The sequence below is a fragment of the Budorcas taxicolor genome, chromosome 8 (assembly GCF_023091745.1).
Source record: "Budorcas taxicolor isolate Tak-1 chromosome 8, Takin1.1, whole genome shotgun sequence".
Taxonomy (NCBI): Eukaryota; Metazoa; Chordata; class Mammalia; order Artiodactyla; family Bovidae; genus Budorcas; species Budorcas taxicolor.
In genome coordinates, this window is record NC_068917.1 from 65,348,088 (window position 1) to 65,371,274 (window position 23,187).

A 23,187-nucleotide genomic window follows, 5' to 3' on the forward strand; every position below is an offset into this window, starting at 1 on the left:
CATTGGTCTAGTTTCTAATACAGCTTTGCATTTTCCCTCCGATTTCATTTTTCTCATATTTAATCCATCTCTCAGATAATGATTTGCTAAACTTTTTCTTGATCAAAATAAGTATTCTGGAAGTTAATCTATGAACCGCTGGTTTTTCTAGGTGGCAAAATCCAATTTGCAGACAGAGGGATTAAATTCTTCTCTAGAACAACTTCAAAGCAAGGTACAAATGTGCCGAAGCTCAAAAGGGAGTAAACAAGTAAGTGTTCAGTAGATGCTAAGCTGTGGATAGTAAAGATGCATGCTAGAATTGTTAACTGGAAATAAACTCACATCTGTGGTCTAGAATTCTCTACCACCAGCAGGGCCTCTGAGCCTTCCTACTTCACCTCTATTTTATTCAATGGAATTAAGGAAGAGAAGAGAAACCAGCTATTGCCCCTGGCCCCCAGCACCTCCCTGGCAAGCATGTCGAGGCCAGCAAGCATGGGGGCTTGAGTCTGGCCTCCCTCCCACTCTGATGTCACGAGGCCTCCCTCCTTATAATTAGAAAGCAGCCCTGGATGAGTAACAGAAGCAGGACTCTTCCCTCTGAACAACCGTCTTTTGTTTGATTTTCCCTTTGTTTTGACCAGTGTGCATAAACTGATTACTTCCATTTTCTATGTATAAATGGTGAAAAGTCCAAATTGGAATGAAGTCTGAGAGAAGTGAGGTTCGAAGTGCCTACCAGGCCCTGATCAGCAAAGCAGGTCTCTGCATGTTTACATCGTTGACTTGCTTGTTCTCCTGCCTCTAGCGCCTGTCTCTGTCCCCTGTGACACCCCTGTGGCCAGCGTGTCCTGGCCACTCTGAGTACTTTTCTCCCCAGCCCAGCCAGGCACTTGTAAACCTGGTGTCCTGGCCAGAAGATCTTTTCTCTTTCGTTTCAGTAGCCGAGTTGAAGTTTTATCATTGTTTGTTGTTGTTTAGTTGCTCAGTTGTGTATGACTCTTTTGCGACCTCATGGCCTCTGAGCCCATGGCTCCTTTGTCCATGGAATACTCCAGGCAAGAAAACTGGAGTGGGTTGCCCTGCCCTTCTCCAGGGGATCTTCCTGACCTAGGGACGAAACCCAGGTCTCCTGCACTGCAGGCAGATTCTTTACCTATCCTCTGAGCCACCAAGGAAGTCAAGTAAGTTTAAAACATTAGCTCAGAACAAACCCATAGAACCAGGAATAGAACTCCTGATGCCCCATCGAGGAAGGACCCACTGCCCCAGTAGAGTCACCCAAGAGAGCTGGCCCAGGACTCCTCATTCCTCCAGGGCCCTCCCTGCAAGAGGGGGCCCTCCCTGGATCCAAGAGGTGTCCTCACCAGCCAGCCAGTTCCCACAGTCCATATGAAGTTAGCCTGCCCACCTGCAGCCTGCTTCCTGTGGCTTTTTTCCTCCATGTTCTCACTAGGTAGTGAGCACAGAAGACCTCCTTGGCCTTATTCGAACTTGGAAAGAAAAACTGAGCCAAAGGATTGAGTATCTCAACTGCAAGCTGGACACGATATCCATGACTCATCTGGTCTTTCCCGTAAGGAATGGGATGGGGCAGCCACGGGGAAGAGTATCTGAGCTGTGGGGGCTGGGCTGGGCTCCCAGGTATCCCACAGGGTTCAGCAGATCCCAGGGAGAGAAGACCTCCCAGGCCCCTGCTGGACATCAGGCCTGCAGGGATGCCTTAGAAAGGCCACAGACTGTGGAATCAGATCTGGGTTCACATCCCATATGGGCCAGTTCCATGCACTGGTCCCTTCGGAGATCCATCACCTCCTGGCAGCACCTCCCCACCTCATCAGGGCTCTCAGCTCGCAGGGAAGTCTCACCCCTCAGCCTCTTCCTTCGCACCCACTCCCATTAGCAGCCGCCAGCTTCTCCCCATCCCACTTCCACTACCCGTCCAAGCCCCCCATCTTTTGTGCATATGGCTGTCCTGATCCTCTCACTTCCCCCTGTGACCCATTCCCTGAGCTGCAGCCGGGCCTCTTGGAGAAGGCCAGTCTGCCCGTGGCCCTTTCCTGTCCTCAGGATAAGATCCAGATCCTCACCAGGCCTTCCTTGACCCCTTCATTTCTCTGGTCCCCCTAAGATCTCACTTTTCCCCAGGCCCTCACTCAACCACTAGTTTGAGCCAGCATCTCCTGACCCCCGAGGCATGTTCTACTTCTGCGTGAACCCATAGATCTTTCAGTGAGGTCCCCCTTTTAGGAGCTGTCTCCCCTAGACTGTGTGCCCCAAGAGGGCAGAGCCTGTCACCCTCACCCCACACTCACCCTCTCTCACCAAGCTTTCACCAGAGGTCTCAGCCAGCTTCCAGGAGGACCTGTCACAGAGCCAATGGCAACATAACTGGATGCCCCTCAAGCTGTGCTCTGCCCACCCTCAGGCCCCACCTCTCACTGCCATGCTTTGAACCAGCCCTTCCTTCTGTGGGGAGGATCTTCCTGCTGTGCTGCCAACACTAAGCTTTCATCACACCAACAGTACTGAGCCCTACGAGATGAAACTCAGGAGTCCTGCTGGAGTCCTTCCCTCCAGGGCTTACAGCGCAGCCAAGACACAGAATGAAACAGGGCATAGCTCAACCAAGTGCTCGTGGTGGGTCCCTCACTCACTGTTTCTCTAAGGTCCAACTCAAGGTGGAGGTGGCCACTCAATTATCCATGCACTCATTTGTTTACTTGTCCTTTGCTCCAAAACACCACCTGGGCACATTTGTGAGTAGCCCAGTTCATGACCCTCAGCCTCAGGGAAGATGCTGTAACTTTGTTTTCATTGCACTGGCCCCAGTTTGACCATTTATTTGTAGACGTCCATATTCAATGTCTTGTCTCTCTGACCAGACTATAAGCTCCATGAGGATAAGAGTCACATGTGGCCCCTTTACCCTGTGTCCCAGGCCCAGGGAGAGCCTTGCAGAAAGCAGGCACTCAAGAAGTACTCTTGAAGGTCTCAGCATGTACACATGAATGAATGAATGAATGGCCCTCTAAGGTATATATGATCCCTGCTGCTTCACAGAAGGGGCAAGAGAGGCTCAAAGTGGTCAGCCTGCAGCACCTGGGCCAAGTGGTTCTGGGATGGGAACCCAGACTGCCTGCCTCCCTGACACCCACAATCAGACCCTGCTCTTTGGCCTGCAGGACAACGTCTTGACTGACCTGGAGGTAGAGAGTGACATCTTGTTATCTTCAGAAGTCTATGAAGAAGAGGCTAAGGTAGACATGGTTACCCCTGAGTCCTTTGCCCAGCCAAGCCGCATGGGGAAGTCCATGATTGAAGACCCAGCCGTGGAGGTGGTCAAGAGGATCCTGCAGTGAGTGGCCCGGGTGTGAACAGTGGGGTCCAAGCCTTCAGGGGGCAGTCCCCATGTGAGCCCACCCTAACAGCTGTGACCTTGTGCAGGGGCTTCCTTCTCCCCTCAGAGCCTCAGCTTCCTCCTCTGAAGTAGAGTTCACGATTGGGCAGACTCGTGTGGCATCGTGGGCTAACCAGGATGGTGCCCAGTGCCTGGCCTGAGCCATCCTCTTGGTCACTGGGGAAAAGCTCACATCCTTTCCTTTGGTTTCAGGTTTCCTGACTCAAAGTCTTCAACCCATCAGTGCGACAAAGAACGGTCCCAGACAGGTAGGGGCAGACAGGCCTGTGGATTTAGGCGCTGACAGTGGGGTAGCTGGGGGTGCTACCTTGTCCCTCCTCACCTTGGATTCTCTGTTGTTCTCCTGGGTACCCATCACCCAAAGCCTTGAGGCGACTCCGGAACCGAGCAGAGCACTCCTTGAAGAAAGACTTGTCCATCGCCAGTGCCACCTCGGTAGCAAGGTAGAGAGGCTAGGCTGCCTGCAGTCTCCCCTTCTCAGACTCAACCCCGACCCCCAGATGGAGGCCAGAGGCTACCCTTTGCCAGCCCACGTCCTCAGAATGCGCCTCCTGTGCTCACAGACTCTCCAAATAGGGACCTTTCAAGTTGGGACCCCACAAGGGGCCAACTCCAAAGCCAGCTTTACACAGGTCTCTTCTCATCCTTGCCCAGTGGCTTGACTCTCACAGCCCTCCACCCTGAGAACCTGTCAGGGCGTTGGGTGGTCATCCACAGTGACAGCTACCTCCCATACACACTGTGTCTGTCAGAGGATGTGACCTTGGAGGTGGCTTTCCTTGGATGACATCACAGTCTTGGGAGCCCTGGCTCTCTGCATCCAGGCCATGTGTTCTGCCCACTATGCCCGGTCAGGGTCGTTAGACTCATGGCTCAGTGAACGTGGGCCCTGGATGGCCCCTGACACCGATTTTATAGAAGGTGGAGGACAGAAGCCACATGGCTGACCTGACTTTCTGAGTCTTTGATGAGCCATTATTGACCCAGTTTAACTCTTGGTTTTGAAGAAGTGACACTGAAGAGATCCCTACTTTGCATACATCCAGAAAGTCTTTTTGAACAGGCATGCCATCTGCAGTGTGGAAATAAACAAAGACCAACCAAATGGGAAGAGCAAAAACTATGCAGAGCTTGCTACAACCAGGGAATCAGCCACTATCACTTGCATTTTAGCACAGACACAAAGGCAGGCGAGGGAGTGGGAAAGGGGTGTAATGGAGAAAAGGGAGGGCTTCAGATGTGCCCTGTTGGTGGTGGTTGCCCTGGGAAGGCTGGAGGAGGTGGTGGTTGCCCTGGGAAGGCTGGAGGAGGCCCAAGTGCAGTGGGCATCTTGTGTGATTGGTTAGGGGTACATCTTTGACTTGTTCATCCTAAATTGGAAGCAGGGACAAAATCTAAGGGAGCTGTCAGGTACTGAGCAGGTCCTGGCCCTGTAGGGTTGATTGTTACAGGGGGTATTATTTGGCTTCCTGGATCGTTACTAAAGATAACAATTGTCTTCCTGCAAGTTGGACTTCCAGCAGGCCGGCTTCCTGAGTTGTTTATTGTAGCTAAGGGCTTGGTGTCCTAGGCAGGTTGTTACCACTTATCAGCCAGGGTTCTCTATATATATACGGTATAGCCATTGTCCATTTGTATAATCAATCTCTCAGTGGTTACCAGTGAAATATACATGCTGCTAAGGCTGCCAGATGAAAATTCAGGATGTCCAGTTACATTTGAATTTTAGAAAAACAACATATAATATTTTTTAATTTGAGTATGTCCCATGTAATACATGGTGTGTATGCAAAACATTGCTTATTGCTTATATGAAATTCAAGTTTATTTAAAAATTTATGTAATTGAAGTATAGCTGGTTTATGATGTGTTAAGAAATTCAAATTTAATATGTGCTTTTATTTGAAAATTTGGCATCCCTACCTGCGGCTCTCAATCTGTGTTTCTTTGGGTCCTCACCACAGGGAAGCAAGGATTCTACTTTCGGGGCTGGAGCCCCCCCGTCCCTCCCCCTCGGCCTTGTGTGGGTTTCAGCGGTTAGGGCTCCATCCCTACTATAAGGCTGTGTGCAGAGCTGTCAAGGGGTGGGGCAGCAGCTTGAAGGGCTGGGCTGCACAGGCAGTCCAGGTAGGGCTCCCACAGACTCAGATCTGCTCGTGTCTGTCCCCAGCTTGCAGAGCGCTAACCCACCTTTGCCCCACAGCATCATGCGGTACACCAAGCCCAACCGACTGGATAGAAAGTACCAGGTGCTCGGCGACAAGCCTCCCCCTCCGGCAGAGTAAGTGTCAATGCCATTTCCTTTAGCTCCATTTTAACCTGCCATCTTTGTCACTTGGCAGCTAAATCTGACTCAACTGAGGGGAAAATAAGCTGTAGAGGGACAGAGCAGGAGAGGTCTGCGGGGGGACTGGTAAGGGCCGAGGTCTGTTTGTCTCAGCCTATTTCACCTAAATTTATTGAGAGACATTTTCACCAAATTTAGGCATTCATCAAGAAGACATTCTTCTTTCCTTTGAACAATCTGTTTATTTCTGTTCAGTCGCCTTTTGTTTATTCAAGGCCAGCTGCTCCATCTCTTGCGGCTTGGTCGTAGGGCAGCCAGTCAAGGAGCTTTCTAGACATTGGGCCTGAAGCCCCAGAGTGGCCCACTTGGGAGCAGCTCCTGGCATTCCAGTTGCCCATCACCCACTTCCACCTGGCAGGGCTTCTTTGGATCCTGGAGGAAAAGCCAGCTATAGAACAACTGCGAGTCCTACTAGGGACCTAGACATTTAGGGTTCAGCTCTCAGTGACATAAAGTCAGGAGGGTGGGAGAAAAATTAGAAATATTAATATAAAGGAGGCTAGAAGAATTGAGCCTGGAGAAGGGAATGGCAGCCCACTCCAATATTCTTGCCTGGGAAATCCCATGGACAGAGGTGCCTGGTGGGCTACAGTACATGAGCTCACAAAAGAGTCAGACATGACTCAGTGACTAAACAACAACAGAAGAGTTGAGATTTGATAAGAATTGACAAAGTGTGCGTGATGGCAAGATCTGGTCCAGTTTCCAGGGAAGTCATGAATCCTCAAAGCTAACAAATAGGATTCAGTTCAGTTCAGTTCAGTCACTCAGTTGTGTCCGACTCTTTGCAACCCCATGAATCGCAGCACGCCAGGCCTCCCTGTCCATCACCAACTCCCGGAGTTCACTCAGACTCACGTCCATCGAGTCCGTGATGCCATCCAGCCATCTCATCCTCTGTCATCTCCTTCTCCTCCTGCCCCCAATCCCTCCCAGCATCAGAGTCTTTTCCAATGAGTCAACTCTTCGCATGAGGTTGCCAAAGTACTGGAGTTTCAGCTTTAGCATCATTCCTTCCAAAGAAATCCCAGGGCTGATCTCCTTCAGAATGGACTGGTTGGATCTCCTTGCAGTCCAAGGGACTCTCAAGAGTCTTCTCCAACACCACAGTTCAAAAGCATCAATTCTTCGGCGCTCAGCCTTCTTAACAAATAGGGTTAGGATCTACTAATCACAAGAGAGGGCTATAGTTATTGAAACATAAAATTTCTGTTGCCTTTCTTTTTGATTCTTGTTTATGAAACAAGTCTGGTCTCTTTAGAGTTGGCCTGATTATTTATATAAATGCAGCAAGAGTGGTAACTGACCACTAAAACTTTTATGTTTGCATTGCTGGAGCTTTTCATAAAGAATCTCAGATTAGACTCTTAAAAGCCTCTTGAGACTAGGAAGACAAGTCAGATTTCACCCACAGTACCTATAGATTTGGGTGAAATCCTCTCTTCTTAAGGTCCCCACAATACTGTAAGGTTTTTCCTTACCCACCTATGAAGCTGGGAACCCCATAAACCAGGTGCCAGGATGATTTTCCAAAGAGGGCTTAAAAGCATTGTCTCCATCAAGTCAACCTTAATTTCTTTAAAATGTTTGATCACGTCTGATCTTATACATTGTTGTCCATATGACATTTCAGTCAAAGCCTCTTTTATCTATCTATCAGTGTTTCCAATTATGTCCCATTGCAAGGAGGACAACTTCTTGTTGAACTCACATAAATAATTATAAGAGTTTTTGAATTCTGGAGCACATATGAGTGGGTGAAATGTCCAGCATGCTTCTCACTAGCCTCTTTTCCCCTTTAGCCTCAGGCAGTTGCTTTCAGGAGTCCCTCAGTCCCTTGAGAGCCTTGATAGGGTCAGGGGCCTAAACTTAGTTCAAGCAGCTGTAGGGAGTTGAGGGCTGGAGTGGGAAGGGAAAGGTCTGACAGGAAGGACAGAGAGATGGAGGAGGTAGCGGTTTAGAGGGGGACATATCAGAGGAAACCAGGCAACTGAAGGGAAGGCGGAAGGTGGCAAAATGGGGAAGAAGGAGCAGAGGTGTTGATGGGGGGTGGGGGGGTTGTGGGCAGGGAGGGAGAGGTCTTAGAGGAGCCAGTTTAGGGAGATCTTGTTTACACAAGAAGCCAATAAAGTTCCAAATTATTCTTAGTAAAGCCGTGCCGGGAGTATGAGTCATGCAACAGAAATTGGGGAAAGTATAGTGAACGCATATAGAAGAACCTGATGTTTGCTCAAAGGCAGTTTTTGTCAAAGTCAACAGAGAGCAAACTCTCTTTCTAGAAAGGGTTGGGAAAAGTAGTGGCGAAAGCCATGAAGTTATACCTTTTGTGCAGCTCCATGGGTCCCTCTCCCAAAGAAACCATCTCTCAGGAAGGAAACGTTTACATGAAGACGTACCATGCAATACTTTTTATCCTAGCTAAAAATGGGGGGAAACCCTAAAGTCCAAAAATAGGGGATTGTAAACACAGTACATACATACCCAATGGTGCTACACAGCCATTTAAAATGATAGCATAATGTAGGGGGAACACTTTAAAGGGTGTGGAATGTAAAAAGCACATGAACCTAATTCCAAACCAATTTCAACATCAGCAGAAGGAAATACAGTACATGTTAGCATTAATTTTTCCATCTTGCTTTTCAGCTTATTTCTAATTTTCTTTAATTATGATGAGTGAATTTGTAAATGAAAGATCACATCACACACACAAACACACACACGTTTTCTGGCCAAGAGGCATGCAGGATCTTAGTTCCCCAGCAGGGAACTGGACCTGTGCCCCCTGCAGTGGAAGAACGGGGTCTTAACCACTGGACCACCAGAGAAGTCCCTTTTTTAACTTGGTGGTGGTTTAGTCTCTAAGTTGTGTCTGACTCTTTGCAAGCCCATGGACTGTAGCCTGCCAGGCTCCTCTGTCCATGGGATTCTCCACACAAGAATACTGGAGTGGGTTGCCATTTCCTTCTCCATTTTTTTTTTAAATTTGAGGGAATTTAAATATATATATACATGTATTTTAGAAACCGGTCAAAAATGATGTGTGTGTAAAACAGTCACTGCATCACTTTACAGAAATTTTGGGAAAATAGTTGTCCTCCAGGTATGTGCAGTTCTAACACGTCAGTCCCTTATTTCACTCTTGGTATTGAGACAGTTGACCTTTCTGACAGGAATATTCGCTAGATCTGGGCAGATTTGTTGAGTCAAGCACCTGGTGTACGTAGTCAGCCTAAAGGCCAGATGTATCAGAAAGAGGATGTTTGGTCCTACAGGCAGTCCTGCTCATTTGATTCATATTTATAAGAAATCATTCTTCTCTCAGCCAAGACAGAGACACTGATAGGTGCGGGCACTGGTCAGGGGATTCATGGTGAACGAAAACAGACACAGTGTGTGTCCTGGTGAACTTTACCAGCTGCTGGGAGAGATGGGGTTAATCAGTCAGCCAGTCACACGTATCAATCCCCAGAGCCCTTTTGGGGAGGCTATAAAGCTGAGAGCTGCTCAGGGCATTGGAACGAGGCAGTCAGGGATTAACACTGAGCCAGGGCCAGAGGAAAAGCAAATGTAACCAAGAGGAAAGTTATTTGTGTTCCCTGGAGAGGAATCAGTGTGAGCAGTGGCCCTGGGGCAAGAGTGAGTAATTCCAAGGAGTAATGAGGAACAAAAGAGAACAGAGACACTTGGAAGGGGCCAAACACAGCTTGGCGCATGCAAGAGGCAATCAACTAGACAAATAGAAATACGAGGTGGGAGCATGCTTGGGCATCCCAAGCTGTCCAAGTCCAGTTCTGGCTGGGCTGCTGAGTACTTGGAATGTTGTGTCCGTTTGGTCTTGTCCACACCAATTAGTGTGATTAGACAAGCCCTCTCAGGGATGTGCCTCCTGTGTGTTGCAGGGATTTTAAAGGCATTGTCCTGAGCCTCCTCTGGGAGAGCAACGAGCACATGCTGGCGGTCGCCGAGGTGAGGACCCTGTCTGCCCTTCTGCCATCTGCTGGCCACATGCCCCCGGTGGGCTCTCCCCCCTGCCTTCTGCCAATATCTTTGGGTAAAGCTGAATAAAGGGGACTACCGCCCCCGTGACCACAGCTATCCAGCTTCTGTCACCTTGTGTGGTGTTTTTCATCATAGAATTAAAGCTCATCCATTACCCATTTATTCAGCCACCAAACATTTCTTGGGTCCTGTGTGTCAGATATTTAGCATACCCGATACCAGGAACAAGCCTGGTCTCTGCCCCTGAGTGGCCAGCACCCATCAGAGAATGACATGTGATGGCACCCCTGAGTGTGAGTCTTTGGAGCAGAGCTCTGGGTCATCTGTGTTAGTGGCCCAGCTTGGCACTCCATAGAAAGCTCTTCGTCTCATGGGTGGAAGACCCATCTTAGTTCTGAGGGATGCACAGAGTTTTACCATTGACTTGTGCCTCGCGTAGCCCTAGGACACTAACAGTGGTGACGAGGACAGACAGGGAGAGGAGGAGAGACCCCGGTGTAGGGGACAGCAGTTGAGAAGACCAAGGGGTGAGGAGAGCACAGAGGAGGATGCCAGGATCTTGGGCCAGATTCCCCTGGAGAGGGGCCTGGCACCCACACTGTCAACCCTCTCCCGTAGGAGTTTTACCGCAAAGAGAAACGCACAGTCACCAGGCCCGACTGCATGTACGAAACCTTCGACCAGTGCGCAGAGAACATCTGCAAGAAGATCCTGGAGTACCACAGCCAGACAGACGATTACTACAACTCCTGCCTCATAGGTAGGTGTGCCCAGTAGGCAGGTGGCAGGTGGGGCTACAGAAAGGTGGTGGCCACTCACAGCCTGAATGATGCCCTCCTGACCTGGAGGTCACATGGAGGCAGAAGAGAGACTCCCTGTGAGAAACTGACATCTTAGAATTAGGTAAAAACCTTGGTAGATTTAACTGGGGAAAAAACGATGCCCTCCCCACCAAAAGTCGATTTTTTCTTGAGAAAAATGGTGATTTGTATCACTAAAAATGTTTCACCCTTCGAAAATTGTTTACAGCTTTATTGAGATATTCACTCAACAAAATAGGGAGGAAAGGGAGGGTGGGATGAACTGGGAGATTAGGATTGACATATATACACTACCATGTGAGAATCTGCCTGCAGTGCAGGAGATGTGGGTTCAGTCCCTGGGTCAGGAAGATCCCCTGGAGGAAGAAATGACAACCCACTCCAGTATTCTTGCCTGGGAAATCCTGTGGACAGAGAAGCCTGCTACAATTCAGGCTACAATTTAAAGGGTCGCAAAGAATCAGACATGGCCAGGCAACTGAACACACACACAAATGTAAGATACATAGCTAGTGGGAAGCTACTTTGCAGTTCAGTGGATTTTAATATATTCACAGAGTTGTGCAACCATCGCCACTGTGAATTTCAGAACCTCTGTCCCTCAATCATGATCCTAGCCTTCAGCAACCACTAACCTGCTCTCTGTTCATCCAGTGTTAGTGTGTGTCATGTAGCCTTTTTATGGCTGAATCATATTCCATAGTGTGCATATACCATAGCTTGTTTATTTGTTCAGTGATAGGCATTTGGCTGTATCGACGGTTTGGCGGTTATGGATGGTGCTGCTTTAAACATTCATGTGCATGTTGTGTGTGGATGTAAGATTTCATCTCTCTTGGGTGTGAAACTAGAAGTGGAATTGCTGGGTCACACGGTGCCTCTGTGTTTTATCGTTTGAAGAATCCTTCCACTGTGTCTACCGTGTGCCTGGGCTGTGATGAACTTGATAGACACAGCCTCCTAGAGAGCAGGGACATGAAAACAGGCAGGCAGGATGTATCTTGCCATTTATGTTGATTATAACAAGATAAAAGGAGCTGTGAAAACACACCCATAGCTGCCCCTCTCCTTGCCCAATTCTCCATGTCCACAGCCGTATGTGTTTTTGCAGTCGTTGGAAGTCCTAATTATTTCTACTTGTAAGACAGGGAACCTAAGGGTCCATTACAGGCCTGCTATGGGTTGAGGGGCAGCAGGGGTAGAAGAGGGAGAGGATTAGGGGATAGCCAGACCTGAGATCAAGACCCAGCACTGCCATTCCCCAGATGTATGACATTGACCAAGTCACCTCCCCTTGCCTGTAAATGGAGACAAGGATAACAACCACCATGCAAGGCTTTTTTGAGGACTAAGCCCCTCACAGCCTTGCCATATACAGGGGAAATCAACAATGGCTTTCATTCCTGTAGTTGTAGAATGACTGGAATTGAAACCACAGGCAGCATTTGGTTTCTCTAGCTCAGAGCTTCCCCACTTGAACTCTGTGGGGTTCCATCCTATGTGATCTTCCTCAAAAGAAAGGTTCCATGGCCACATGGGTTTGGGAAATGCTGCAGATCATGCCCCTCCCAGGAAGGCTGACAGTTCACGTGAAATGAAGACTTCCATTTCCTACTGGGAGTCAAGTATCCTGAGCAACTCTCCCACGGAAAACATGTAAAAATCCTGGATATAACTGTCTTGTGATAAACTTTTGAACGCATGGATGAGCTAGCTATAGAGTAAGAAACACGTAAGGCCTCAAGATTAAGTGAGAATAGGAACACAGATAAAGTGAGCAGTAACTCTGGCTATTGCCTTGAGGGCTTGGCTGACTCTCAGGTCCACTTGAGCCTATGTTTTCATGGCCTCCAGGTCACTGGGAACAGAGACCAAGCCCCAGATCACCCAAGGTGTGCAGCCTGAAAGGGCACAAGCCACAGAAAACTGGGACTCCACCGGGCTCCATCTGCAGAGTCAGGGGAACGAGACAGAAACCAAAACCTCCTCCCCCACTGACTAGAAGGAACGTGTCTTGTTATAAGCCATGGCACTGGACAAAGAAGAAAAACCCTAATGAGAATCTATAACTATAAGTCAGCCCTTTTGTGGTGTTTAAACTGAAGTTGCACTTAGATAAACCTGAATTCAACTTTGTGTTTGTGGATCATCCAAAAGATTTCTAGATGATAGCTTAAAATGATTTTGAGTGTGTCATGCCCAGATGCTTCTTTAGTAGAGATACTACAGATCCTCTCCAGAGAAGGCTACCTTCAATTCAGGCCTCTAGGGATTCCCACACAAAGAATGCCCCAAATAAGAGCTCACCATAAAACAAAATACACACACACACACACACACACACACACACACACACACACACACCACAGCAGAAAGGTACCTTCAGCATGAGGCAACAGAATGAGATCAGTAAGGACTTCAGATATTGAATGTATCAAGACACAGAATATAAAATATAATAATTATTTTGGGTTAAATAAAAGAGGAAATTAGAAATATGGGTAAGGCACAAAAGACTATTAAAATGAGCAAGTAAATATGAACCAAGTAAAGAGAAACCAAATAAAAAGAGAACCAATAAAGCTTATGTATATTGGAAAAATAAATTGTTGATATTTTAAAATTATGAGTGGCTTTAGTGCCAAAGAAAATAACCAAAAATGCAACACAGAAAAACAAAGGACTAGAAATACAGGAAAGAGATGAAGAGAGGTGAAGGAAAAAGTAGGTCTGGCGTGCAGCTACACAGAGGTCCAGAGGGAGAAGAGGAGACTTGGGTCAAGGTAATATGTGAAGAGAGAATGGGTGAAATAGAACTGCTGAAAGACACAGTGTGGTTTATAAAGTGCTGGGAAGCCCTACAGTGTGAGTCCTTTGATCTTGCTTAGTCCAGTATGTTTAATACCAGTTTGCCCACAGGACCCCTTTTGATGGAATAGCTATTACCGCACCGTAGACCAAGCCTTTCTCTTTGGGAAACTGCATTAAGCCTTTGTTGGAGAGATGGCCTCAGCAACTTGGCTCTGCTCAGTCCTCTCCCCTGGCCCCCACCCCCAATTCCTACAGAATTACGGGCCCAGATGAGAAGATTTGAGGAGCTTCTGCCCCAGGTGTGTTGGCTGGTGATGGAGAATTTCAAGGAGCACCATTGGAAAAAATGTTGTACTTCCACCAAAGAGATCCAAGGACAGTTCCTGAATCACCAGGAAGAGCTGGAGAAAAGGAAGGTGGGGCCCCCGGGATCACCCTGGGAGTTCAGACATAGAGGCGGGGCATCAGCAGAACTGAGTCCCAGGGAAGGAGTTGGGCCAGGCCTGGGATTATTGGGTGGGGATGAGAGACACTAGACCCTGGAGAGATAAGAGCCGAGCCAACAGCTCCTTCATGGAAAGGATTCGGCACATTCCTTTTCGGATATAACAGGTAGGTTGGCTGGTTCTGTAGGGCTGTGGACCTTGAGATCAACAATGATTGTCCACTTGGTCCTTGGAACCAGGGGACGTTCATGCTGTTGATTGTATTGGACTGAATCCCTGGTTGTTCCGGGGAAGATGCTCAGCTCTCCCACTTCCTAACCCTCGGAGTTGGCTCCAGCCATGCCTCAGTCTTGCGTACCCTGCCACTCCTTTGCATATCCACAGCCCTTCACACACACCCAGGTCAACGCACACATCATGGCTATAATTGGCAGAGGACATAGGCCAGTGACTTCTTAGTCCTCAAGACCAGGTCAAAAAACCCACTGATTTCTGGATTGTCTGAAGGATGAAAATGCCCAGAAGCTCCACCCAAATCTCGGACACCCTGCACAGCTCCAAGATCTGGAGTCTCTATGTCAAGTGGAAGAGAAGAGGCAGGGAGATTTGGACGCTTTGATTGTGGTAACCAAGGAGAAGCTGGAGGTCAGTAGTGCCTTCTACTCCGGTGTTTAGGTGCTGAGGGCTGCCCTACCCTCCCAAGGTCACCCCAGCTGACAGCCCACCAACAGCACTGAGCCCAGCCCTATGCTGGCACCCTGGCTAAAGCAGGGCATGAAAGTGGGCAGGTTTTATAGGTGGAGATGGTCTTTATTGGCTGTTTTAACTTGCATTTTAAAATTTCTAAGTTAATTAATTAGTAATGAGATATTTTTTTTCTCCCAAGATCCTGACTGTCAAGTTTTCTTTCCTCTTTGGTAAATTGTCTGTGTGTGTCCCTTGGCCATTGCAGAATCATTTCCTGTCTTCAAGTCACTCTTAGGAGAAGCCTCCTGGAGAAAGACCAGATGCCTGTTAACTTGGACACAGTTGACTCATGGCCCTGGTTTTGTCTCATGCATTGCTCTCCAAACCCATCTTCGGCCTGCCTTTGGAGGCAGGGTCCTCTCCTTATAGCACCATGCTCCCCGTGTTTCTTCCAGGAATCCACAAGGAAGTACGCCCGGTTTTTCATAGCCAGCTTGGCCACCTTCACCGAGAAGTTCCTGCTGCAGTTGGATGAGGTGGTCACCATTGATGATGTCCAGGTTGCAAGTATGCTCCCCACTGGCCTTTGTGCCTTGGCTCCAGGGGGTTGGTGACATAGGTGATGGATCTGGAGGAGTCTGCTTTCCCCCAACTCCACCAGGATGAAAATAGATACTCTATTGCGGGGACTGATGAATTTTTTGTTTCTTTTTTTAAAATTAAAATTATCTTTTTTAACTAAAAAAGCAAGTCCCCAATGAGTCAGATTACATATAAAAAATGAAATCCTAATACTAAATATTTTCATAATCTTGGGGTAAGGACAACTTTCCCAAGTTTGAGAGCTAGAAGCTGTAAAGGAATGGTGTGTTATCCCTGTGGCCAAAACAAAAGTAAGGGAAAATGTCAAAAGATGGAAGGACAAACCACAAACTGGAAGAATATTTCTAGTAACGAATAGGTCAGAGAATGGCCTGATATTCCTGTGGTATGAAGAATTCTTAACAGGTCAAGTTTGTAAAAAGGACAAACACATACAATTCAAAAGGTCAATAAATGTTGAAAGATGCTTGACTTCACCAATGATGAAAAGTGCAAATATAAACATTGTTAAGGTATCATTTCTCACCAAGAGCCTGGCAAAGGTTTGAAATTCAGTGACACCCAGCACTGGTGAGGCAGGAGGCCCCAGCACCGCAGAGCCCCTCGGAAAAGTGTACCTCCACCCCTTCTTTTGGAGAACCCTCTGTCGGTGACTTCAAAGTCCTGAACGTGCGTGCTTTGACCTAGCCATTCTAACCCTGGGAACTTATCTGGCAGACATACTTGCATACTTTTCCAAAGATATATTTTCAAGCATATTCTTCACAGCAATGCTTGAAATTGCAAAGAATTGGAAACAGTGTTAATATCCGTGTATAAAGGATTGGATAAATTATGGTCCAGATATAGGAGGGAATTCTGTGCAACTGTTCAGGTGGGTGTGGTAGGTCTCTATGTGCCAGCTGGAAACACCTGAAGGAATACTGTCACAGGAAAAAGCAAGGTGACAATTATACTTACCTGTAATACCATTTTAAAAAACACATAGGTGACATAAACGTGTACCCTCACTTGTATATAAACGAATCTGTGTGAGAGAGAAACAGAGGCAAGGAGGGACAAAATGAGAATAGCAGAGCCTGAGAAACAGGTACCCGACTGTTGATGACCACCTCTGGTGAGTGGGATTGTGAAAGATTTCTAAAGTCTTTTTCCCCATTAGATGATGTTTAAATTTTTTATACTGTGTGAATTGCTTCTATAACTATGCAAAGACTCAAATCATATATTAAATATTGTCCATTTATCTCTCCTCTATTAAGTAATTAAAATATATTATTTCTATTTTTTAAGTTTGGATTGCAAAGACAATGAATATTTTTATAGTAAAATAAGAAATTCAATGTGAGTTAAAAAGAAAGAGAAGAATATGGTCCTTCCTCCCAGAAATAGGTGCTGGTAACTTTGGCTGTCCTCCTCCTGGTCATTTCCCTTTGGTCACAGGCCTGTGTGTATGTCAGTGGGGAGATGGGAGGGTGGATCACAGGTGTGTGCTCCTTTGAAACCTAATTTCCCCTTGGGCAGATGCTGGCCAAGCCAGTCACCGTCTCCGTGAGCACTTCCAGGTGCTGTGCATCTTATTTTATTAGTTAGTCCCCTGCTGGTGCATACGGGCCATGTCTATCTTTTCACTCCTCTAATCGTGCTGGAAGGAACATCTGCCTCAATATTTCCCTATTTGGGTGCAACAACTTCCTAGAAGCGGATTTTCTAGGTCAAAATGTATATGCATACTGGGGTGTTGGCCACTGTCTAGAAGTGGAGGTCTCTTTGGCGAGTGTGAGCCTGGTTTGGGAAAGTGGAGCCTGCAGAGATACTGGGGTTCAGACTAGAGAAGGAACAGGCAGTGGAGCCTATAGGGAGGCAGCCTCGGCACCTTGGAGGGAACCCCTGGGCCAGGAAGACCCCCTACATCAGGCCCATGGGGTCCTCACCTGCTCTGTAACTAGGGCTTCTGAGCCCAGTGGCCTGGCCCTGCCATGCCTGCAGACCAGGGTGCAGAGAGCTGCTCTGGCCTGCTGGTCTCACACCAGGAACAGAGCCCCTTTCTCTCCATGTCAAATGGCAGGTCAGTGAGTCAGACGTGAGACAGACATCCTTGAATGTGTTCATTCCAGGAGAAATTCTTAGTTCAGGACCCCTTTGAGCTAGTATAAGCCAAAGAAGTCTCCAAAGAGCATATTCAGGAGCTCATAGAAGCTGCGAGAAAGAGCATTTTGGAGCTGGGATGCACACCCAAACCACACCTCACATATTCCAGCTTTAACCCTCCTGCCTGAGACTCAATATAAGTTACACAGTAAGTGTGGAAGAGGGGAGCAAGTTTTCATTTCTGTAAATGTAAGGTCGGGGGTCCCCTTTATATCAGGCTATGGGTGAGGCCCCCATCAGTAACCTATCTCTTGCTTGCCAGAGATGGAGCCCCCCAAACAGAAAACCTCAATCTTAATACGGAGGAAACTCACCGGGCTGTCCCTGGAGGAAGAGAGTGAGAAGCCCCTGATTGAACGGGGGAGCAGGTGAGAGCTGAGAGCAGGGGTGAATACCACACATGGCAGTGTTTGCTGGGGGTGGTGTGGTGGAATGGTGAGGGGCATGAGCTCTGAAGTCAGACAGACCTGATAACTTTGGAAAGGCTTTGTGTCCTAAGCCTCAGTTTCCTCATCTGTGAAATGGGCATGGCAGCCTCCCTTACATGATATTATGAAGAGAAAGCTCGATGAAATTGTGCTTGAAGTGCCCATGGCACCTACTAAGAGCTCAGCAGCTGTTTGTTTGTGTGATAAGGACGCATGAAGGGACCCCCCCCAATAAAGAGAGGCCTGTCCTAGTGTGGGGTACCTTCTCAGATTGCTGGCAGTACTGGGACTCACTACAGCTGTCTGTCATGTATGACAAGAGCTATAGAAGTGCTTGTCCCTTGTACCCCAGGAATGTGACTCTGGAAGAAGTAAGGCAGTGATTTACCCAGCTAAATTGTCAGCAGTGGTTTTTTATCATGGTAGGAAGAGCAAGCCAGGAACTGGTGACTGGCATCTGGCTGGGCGAGTGATAAGGAAACCGAGATCCAGAAAAGGAAAACCCCTAGAGGCGTGGGATTTCCCTTCCCCATGCAGAACCCAGCTGTCTGTACACATGGATATAAGCTGTTTGAAAATGCCAAAAAGAACTTGAAGAAGCTTAATCTTAAATGCTCAGTAGAGTTTTTCTTTTAATTAAGGCATTTAAAGCATGTTTTTTTTTTAAAGAAGTGTTAACCATTTCCACCAGAGATGGAGGGTGCACAGTAAATGATGAAGCTAAGCCTGCAGGATTTTTCATGCATGTTTATTTGTAGAAAGTGGCCAGGAATCAAACCTACTGAAGTCACCATCCAAAACAAGATTCTCCTCCGGAAAACACCATGTATCACAACCGCCAAAACAACACTGGGCCACCTGGCATCCGTGGAAGCCCGAGATGCTGTCTACCTGGTGAGCGAAGAGGCGAGGTGGAGGGGGTGACCCCAGGGAGCACAAGCAGCTTGGTGTGCTGCCTTGGGAAGGAGGGAGGGAGCTTGTCATCACCAGGTGCCCTGGCGTCTGGTCAGATGGAGCGCATGACCCACATCAGAGTACCCCAGGGCACAGCACTGGTGACAGCCAACATTCCCAGGCACCGGGACATGGGCCACAGCTCCTGTCCAGTTCCAGCAATAGTTCAGGTCTCATGGCGTGAGCCCCAGTGCCTCAGGAGCCCAGACTGGAGGGCAAAGGAAGGCTCTCCAGCGAACAGTCGAGACTGTGCAAGGGCACAGAGTAGTCAGAGGCTCGGAGGCCATGGGAGCAGTGAGTGATGATGGGTGGGATAGGTACTGAGCAGCTGCTGCATCTTCTGTTCTCAACACAAGGCTTCCACTGGATCCTTGTAGCAAGCCCATGAGGAAGGTAGAATGGTCCCCATGTTAGCGCAGAAGACACCGAGTCATAAAGTGTGTCCCCTTTATGCCACCAAGAGTGACAGCCAGGACTGGACCAAGGCCCGTTAGACCCGTGGGGCTGCCCAAAGAGGAAGTTGCACCTGAGGCTGCCTGCCGGACCTCGCAGCTCCAAGGATGTCTGGACCTACGGTTCTGGTACCCCAGAGAGAAACCTTGTACTGCCCAGAGATATACTGTCCCTGGTATTTGGAGACCCCTTCGTGCCTAGGCAGGCCCTTCCCCAGCCACCAAGCTAAGCCCCAGGCAGTGGGCACAATTCCCCTGCCGAGTTCAGTGAGGACTTAAGGCCTAGTGGGCTCAGCCTCTCGAGGAAGCCAGGACCCCTGAGCTTCAAGGAGACTAGTGTGGTGGTCAGGAAGGAGGGCAGAGTCCAGAATCAGGTGGACCAGGAGCCTAGTCACGCTCAGTCTCTTCTCAGTTAAATAACCTCAGGCGAGGCTGTGAGCCTCAGTTTTCCCATCCATAAAATGTGGAAAACAGCGAGGCCTGCCTGAGCTTTAGTGGACAGAGTTCATGAGAAATGACTTGTGGAACTCTTGCCAGTGCCTGGAATGGGTTGCAAGCCACCCACCAGCGGGTTACAGCATCCCTCTAGAGCACAGAGTGTCCTCTAGGAGACACAGTCCAGAAGTCCTTCCTCATGCAGCCTCTTCCTGCTGCTTCCTCCCAGAAATATTTAGCATCATTTGAAGAGGAGCTGAAGAAGGTCCAGGAGCACACCGCACTGCAGGTGAAAGAGGCTCAGCGCTGGAAGGACAGCTGGAAACATTCCGTGAACATCATCCAGGGCCTGTACTTGTGACACTCTCAACCCTTCTTAAATAAATGGCTTATTTTGTGTAGATTCCTTCACCCCTCTACCCACCCTTCCATCCATCTGTCTCTGCCCAGTGCTGTAGCCTCACAGTGACGAGGATATGGCATGGTTCCTGCCCACATGGAGATTACTTCCAATGAGGCAGACAGAGGTGAAAGGGGGTGTTCCATCTGGTCAGCTAGGATGGTGGATAACAGGGATGGCTAACCTAAATAGAGACTCATAGTTCAGGGGAGATAACTTCCACAAGGCATGATGGGCACTTCATCTTGGAAAATGAAATAATTAAAACTTATAGGAAAGAGTGTATTGCACATTTAACAAAATGCGAGTTTTCATTGCAACTGTGCGCTGATTCCTAGGCACAACAAAGACTTCAGCCGGTGTTGACGGGGTATCTGGTTATTTGCATGACCAATGATAGCCTTTTGGCAGAAATCTTCTAGGCCTCCTTAACTTGACTAATGGTCTCTTTAGTCCTGTGACATTCAGATCACTGTCTTTGGAAGCTTGCTTCCCACCATCTTCCCTGTCTCCTTTCTCTTCCTCGATTGCCCCACAGCCTCACTATGACCAGAGGCAGTTGTCAGCAGCTGTCTGCGCCTTGTGGGCAGGCGGCTCATGGTCCTTCCTCCACTTCCTGAGCTCCTGCTGTGCCGGTATGGTTTGTAGGCTTCAGTTTGCAGTTCCATGCACTTTGTCTCGACTTGATGAGGTAAGCGTAGCCTGCACTTTACAGTTGTGGAGACTCAAGTCCAGAAGGTCAAAGCCAAGGACTTGGAGGCACATTGTTTTGGGGATGATTCCAAGAAGCATGAGTGAGGACATGGGAAAAAGGAGCCTGAAAGCAGAAAAGTCACTGGAAGGGGCTTTCAGGAGTGGCCCCTGCTGTGGGTGACCAGGCTCTGTATGACTGGAAAACAGCCTCCCACCTGATTGGACTCTGTCCATGTGGGTAGAGAGTTACCTGGGTATTAGCGCCACCTTCGTGCCAGCTTGCAGGACAGGAATCTCCTGTGATACCAGAAAGAGTCCTCAGGCAGGGGAGTCCCGAGTTACATTGGCTGGAACGAGCTCCCCAGCTGCAGGTGGACTCAGGTAAGCCAAGAGGATGTGAGTGCAGCATCACCACCTCCCGTTTTCCAAGCCTGAAGCCAGGCCCCTATGTACCACTCTGCCATGGCACCGTGTCTCCTCAAAGTAGCAAATGATGTCTGCACAGCCCCTTCCAGCCTGTGGCATGCTCTGCAGGTGCATGCTCTAATTCAGTCCTACTGTGGACAGGGTGGCAGTCACCATGTAACCCCTAGTTTGTAAATAAAGAAGCTGAAACTTGGAAAAAAGAATATATCTCCAGTGTTCCAGCCTGGCTCTGGCTGTCCCTGAAACTCAGCCTGGAATGAATACACCTGGGTACTTTGTAAGTAAGAAAGGACCCAGAAAAATGAGGGGTGCTCCCTCTCCCCTCTGCCAGCCTTGGAGTCTCTGTACCACCACCCCCTCCTGCCAGCCATGGGGCAGCATGTATGGAGAACAGGGTGTAGGTGTGGGTACAGGACAGCCTGTGGTCAGGCTCCACTTCCATGTTGGTGAGGTCCTAGTTGGCAGAGAAGGCTCGAGGAAGCACGCCTGCTGTGGCAGGAGGACTGGGAGGGGGACACAAGGACTAGGGCGGGTATTGGGGGCCCACCACAGCCCAGACAGAGCCTGCAAACAGTGGCGGAGCCAGGGAGCAGAAGGGGTGCAGAATTGGGAGGCCTGGGCCAACCCCACTGTGTGCCCCTCTGAGTCCAGTTTGCTCGCCAGTCCAGTGGGGACACAGGCTCCACTCTTCCAGCCCACTGCACCCAGTGAGACCCAGCTTGCCTAGCTGGGCCAGCCTTTGGGAACTGAGGCCACAAAGCTGAGGGGTCAAGGCAAAAGCCATGCCCGTTCCACTTCTTATTCCCCACCTAGTGTGCTGCCTTTGATTGTTTTCCTTATGATTCCAAAAGGAAAAGACATTCATTATAGGAAATACAGGACCAAAGGAGCAAAAAGAAGACTATAAGAATGGGAAATAGATGGGGAAACAGTGGAAACAGTGTCAGACTTTATTTTGGGGGGCTCCAAAATCACTGCAGATGGTGACTGCAGCCATGAAATTAAAAGACGGTTACTCCGTGGAAGGAAAGTTATGACCAACCTAGATAGTATATTCAAAAGCAGAGACATTCTTTGCTGACTAAGGTCTGTCTAGTCAAGGCTATGGTTTTTCCTGTGGTCATGTATGGATGTGAGAGTTGGACTGTGAAGAAGGCTGAGCGCCATAGAATTGATGCTTTTGAAGTGTGGTATTGGAGAAGACTCTTGAGAGTCCCTTGGACTGCAAGGAGATCCAACCAGTCCATTCTAAAGGAGATCAGCCCTGGGATTTCTTTGGAAGGAATGATGCTAAAGCTGAAACTCCAGTACTTTGGCCACCTCATGCAAAGAGTTGACTCATTGGAAAAGACTCTGATGCTGGGAGGGATTCGGGCAGGAGGAGAAGGGGACGACAGAGGATGAGATGGCTGGATGGCATCACTGACTCGATGGACGTGAGTCTGAGTGAACTCCGGGAGTTGGTGATGGACAGGGAGGCCTGGCATGCTGTGATTCATGGGGTCGCAAAGAGTCGGACACAACTGAGCGACTGAACTGAACTGAGCAAGAGATTCAGACTCAAGGATTTAAGTTGGAGGGACCTGCCTCTTGAGGAACCTATATGCAGGTCAGGAAGCAACAGTTAGAACTGGACATGGAACAACAGACTGGTTCCAAATAGGAAAAGGAGTACGTCAAGGCTGGATATTGTCACCCTGCTTATTTAACTTATATGCAGAGTACATCATGAGAAACGCTGGACTGGAAGAAACACAAGCTGGAATCAAGATTGCCAGGAGAAATATCAATAACCTCAGATATGCAGATGACACCACCCTTATGGCAGAAAGTGAAGAGGAACTAAAGAGCCTCTTGATGAAAGTGAAAGAGGAGAGTGAAAAAGTTGGCTTAAAGCTCAACGTTCAGAAAACGAAGATCATGGAATCTGGTCCCATCACTTCATGGGTAGTAGATGGGGAAACAGTGGAAACAGTGTCAGACTTTATTTTGTGGGGCTCCAAAATCACTGCAGATGGTGACTGCAGCCATGAAATTAAAAGACGCTTACTCCTTGGAAGAAAAGTTATGACCAACCTAGATAGCATATTGAAAAGCAGAGACATTCCTTTGCCAACAAAGGTCCATC

The 23,187-nt window shown here is 48.4% G+C and overlaps 1 protein-coding gene across 1 annotated transcript in view; it reads left to right on the top strand.

Moving 5' to 3' along the window:
* Nucleotides 1-19,901, top strand: part of CCDC180 (coiled-coil domain containing 180) — a 55,439-nt gene extending 35,538 nt beyond the window's left edge. The window contains exons 24-37 of the mRNA XM_052645308.1: nucleotides 152-250; nucleotides 1,439-1,558; nucleotides 3,168-3,340; nucleotides 3,596-3,651; nucleotides 3,768-3,846; nucleotides 5,607-5,684; nucleotides 9,653-9,719; nucleotides 10,371-10,512; nucleotides 13,640-13,800; nucleotides 14,338-14,475; nucleotides 14,973-15,084; nucleotides 17,534-17,639; nucleotides 18,458-18,593; nucleotides 19,770-19,901. Coding sequence (XP_052501268.1) covers nucleotides 152-250; nucleotides 1,439-1,558; nucleotides 3,168-3,340; nucleotides 3,596-3,651; nucleotides 3,768-3,846; nucleotides 5,607-5,684; nucleotides 9,653-9,719; nucleotides 10,371-10,512; nucleotides 13,640-13,800; nucleotides 14,338-14,475; nucleotides 14,973-15,084; nucleotides 17,534-17,639; nucleotides 18,458-18,593; nucleotides 19,770-19,901 — 1,599 coding nt within the window. The remainder of the gene's footprint in view (nucleotides 1-151; nucleotides 251-1,438; nucleotides 1,559-3,167; nucleotides 3,341-3,595; nucleotides 3,652-3,767; nucleotides 3,847-5,606; nucleotides 5,685-9,652; nucleotides 9,720-10,370; nucleotides 10,513-13,639; nucleotides 13,801-14,337; nucleotides 14,476-14,972; nucleotides 15,085-17,533; nucleotides 17,640-18,457; nucleotides 18,594-19,769) is intronic.
* Nucleotides 19,902-23,187: the final 3,286 nt, after the last annotated feature.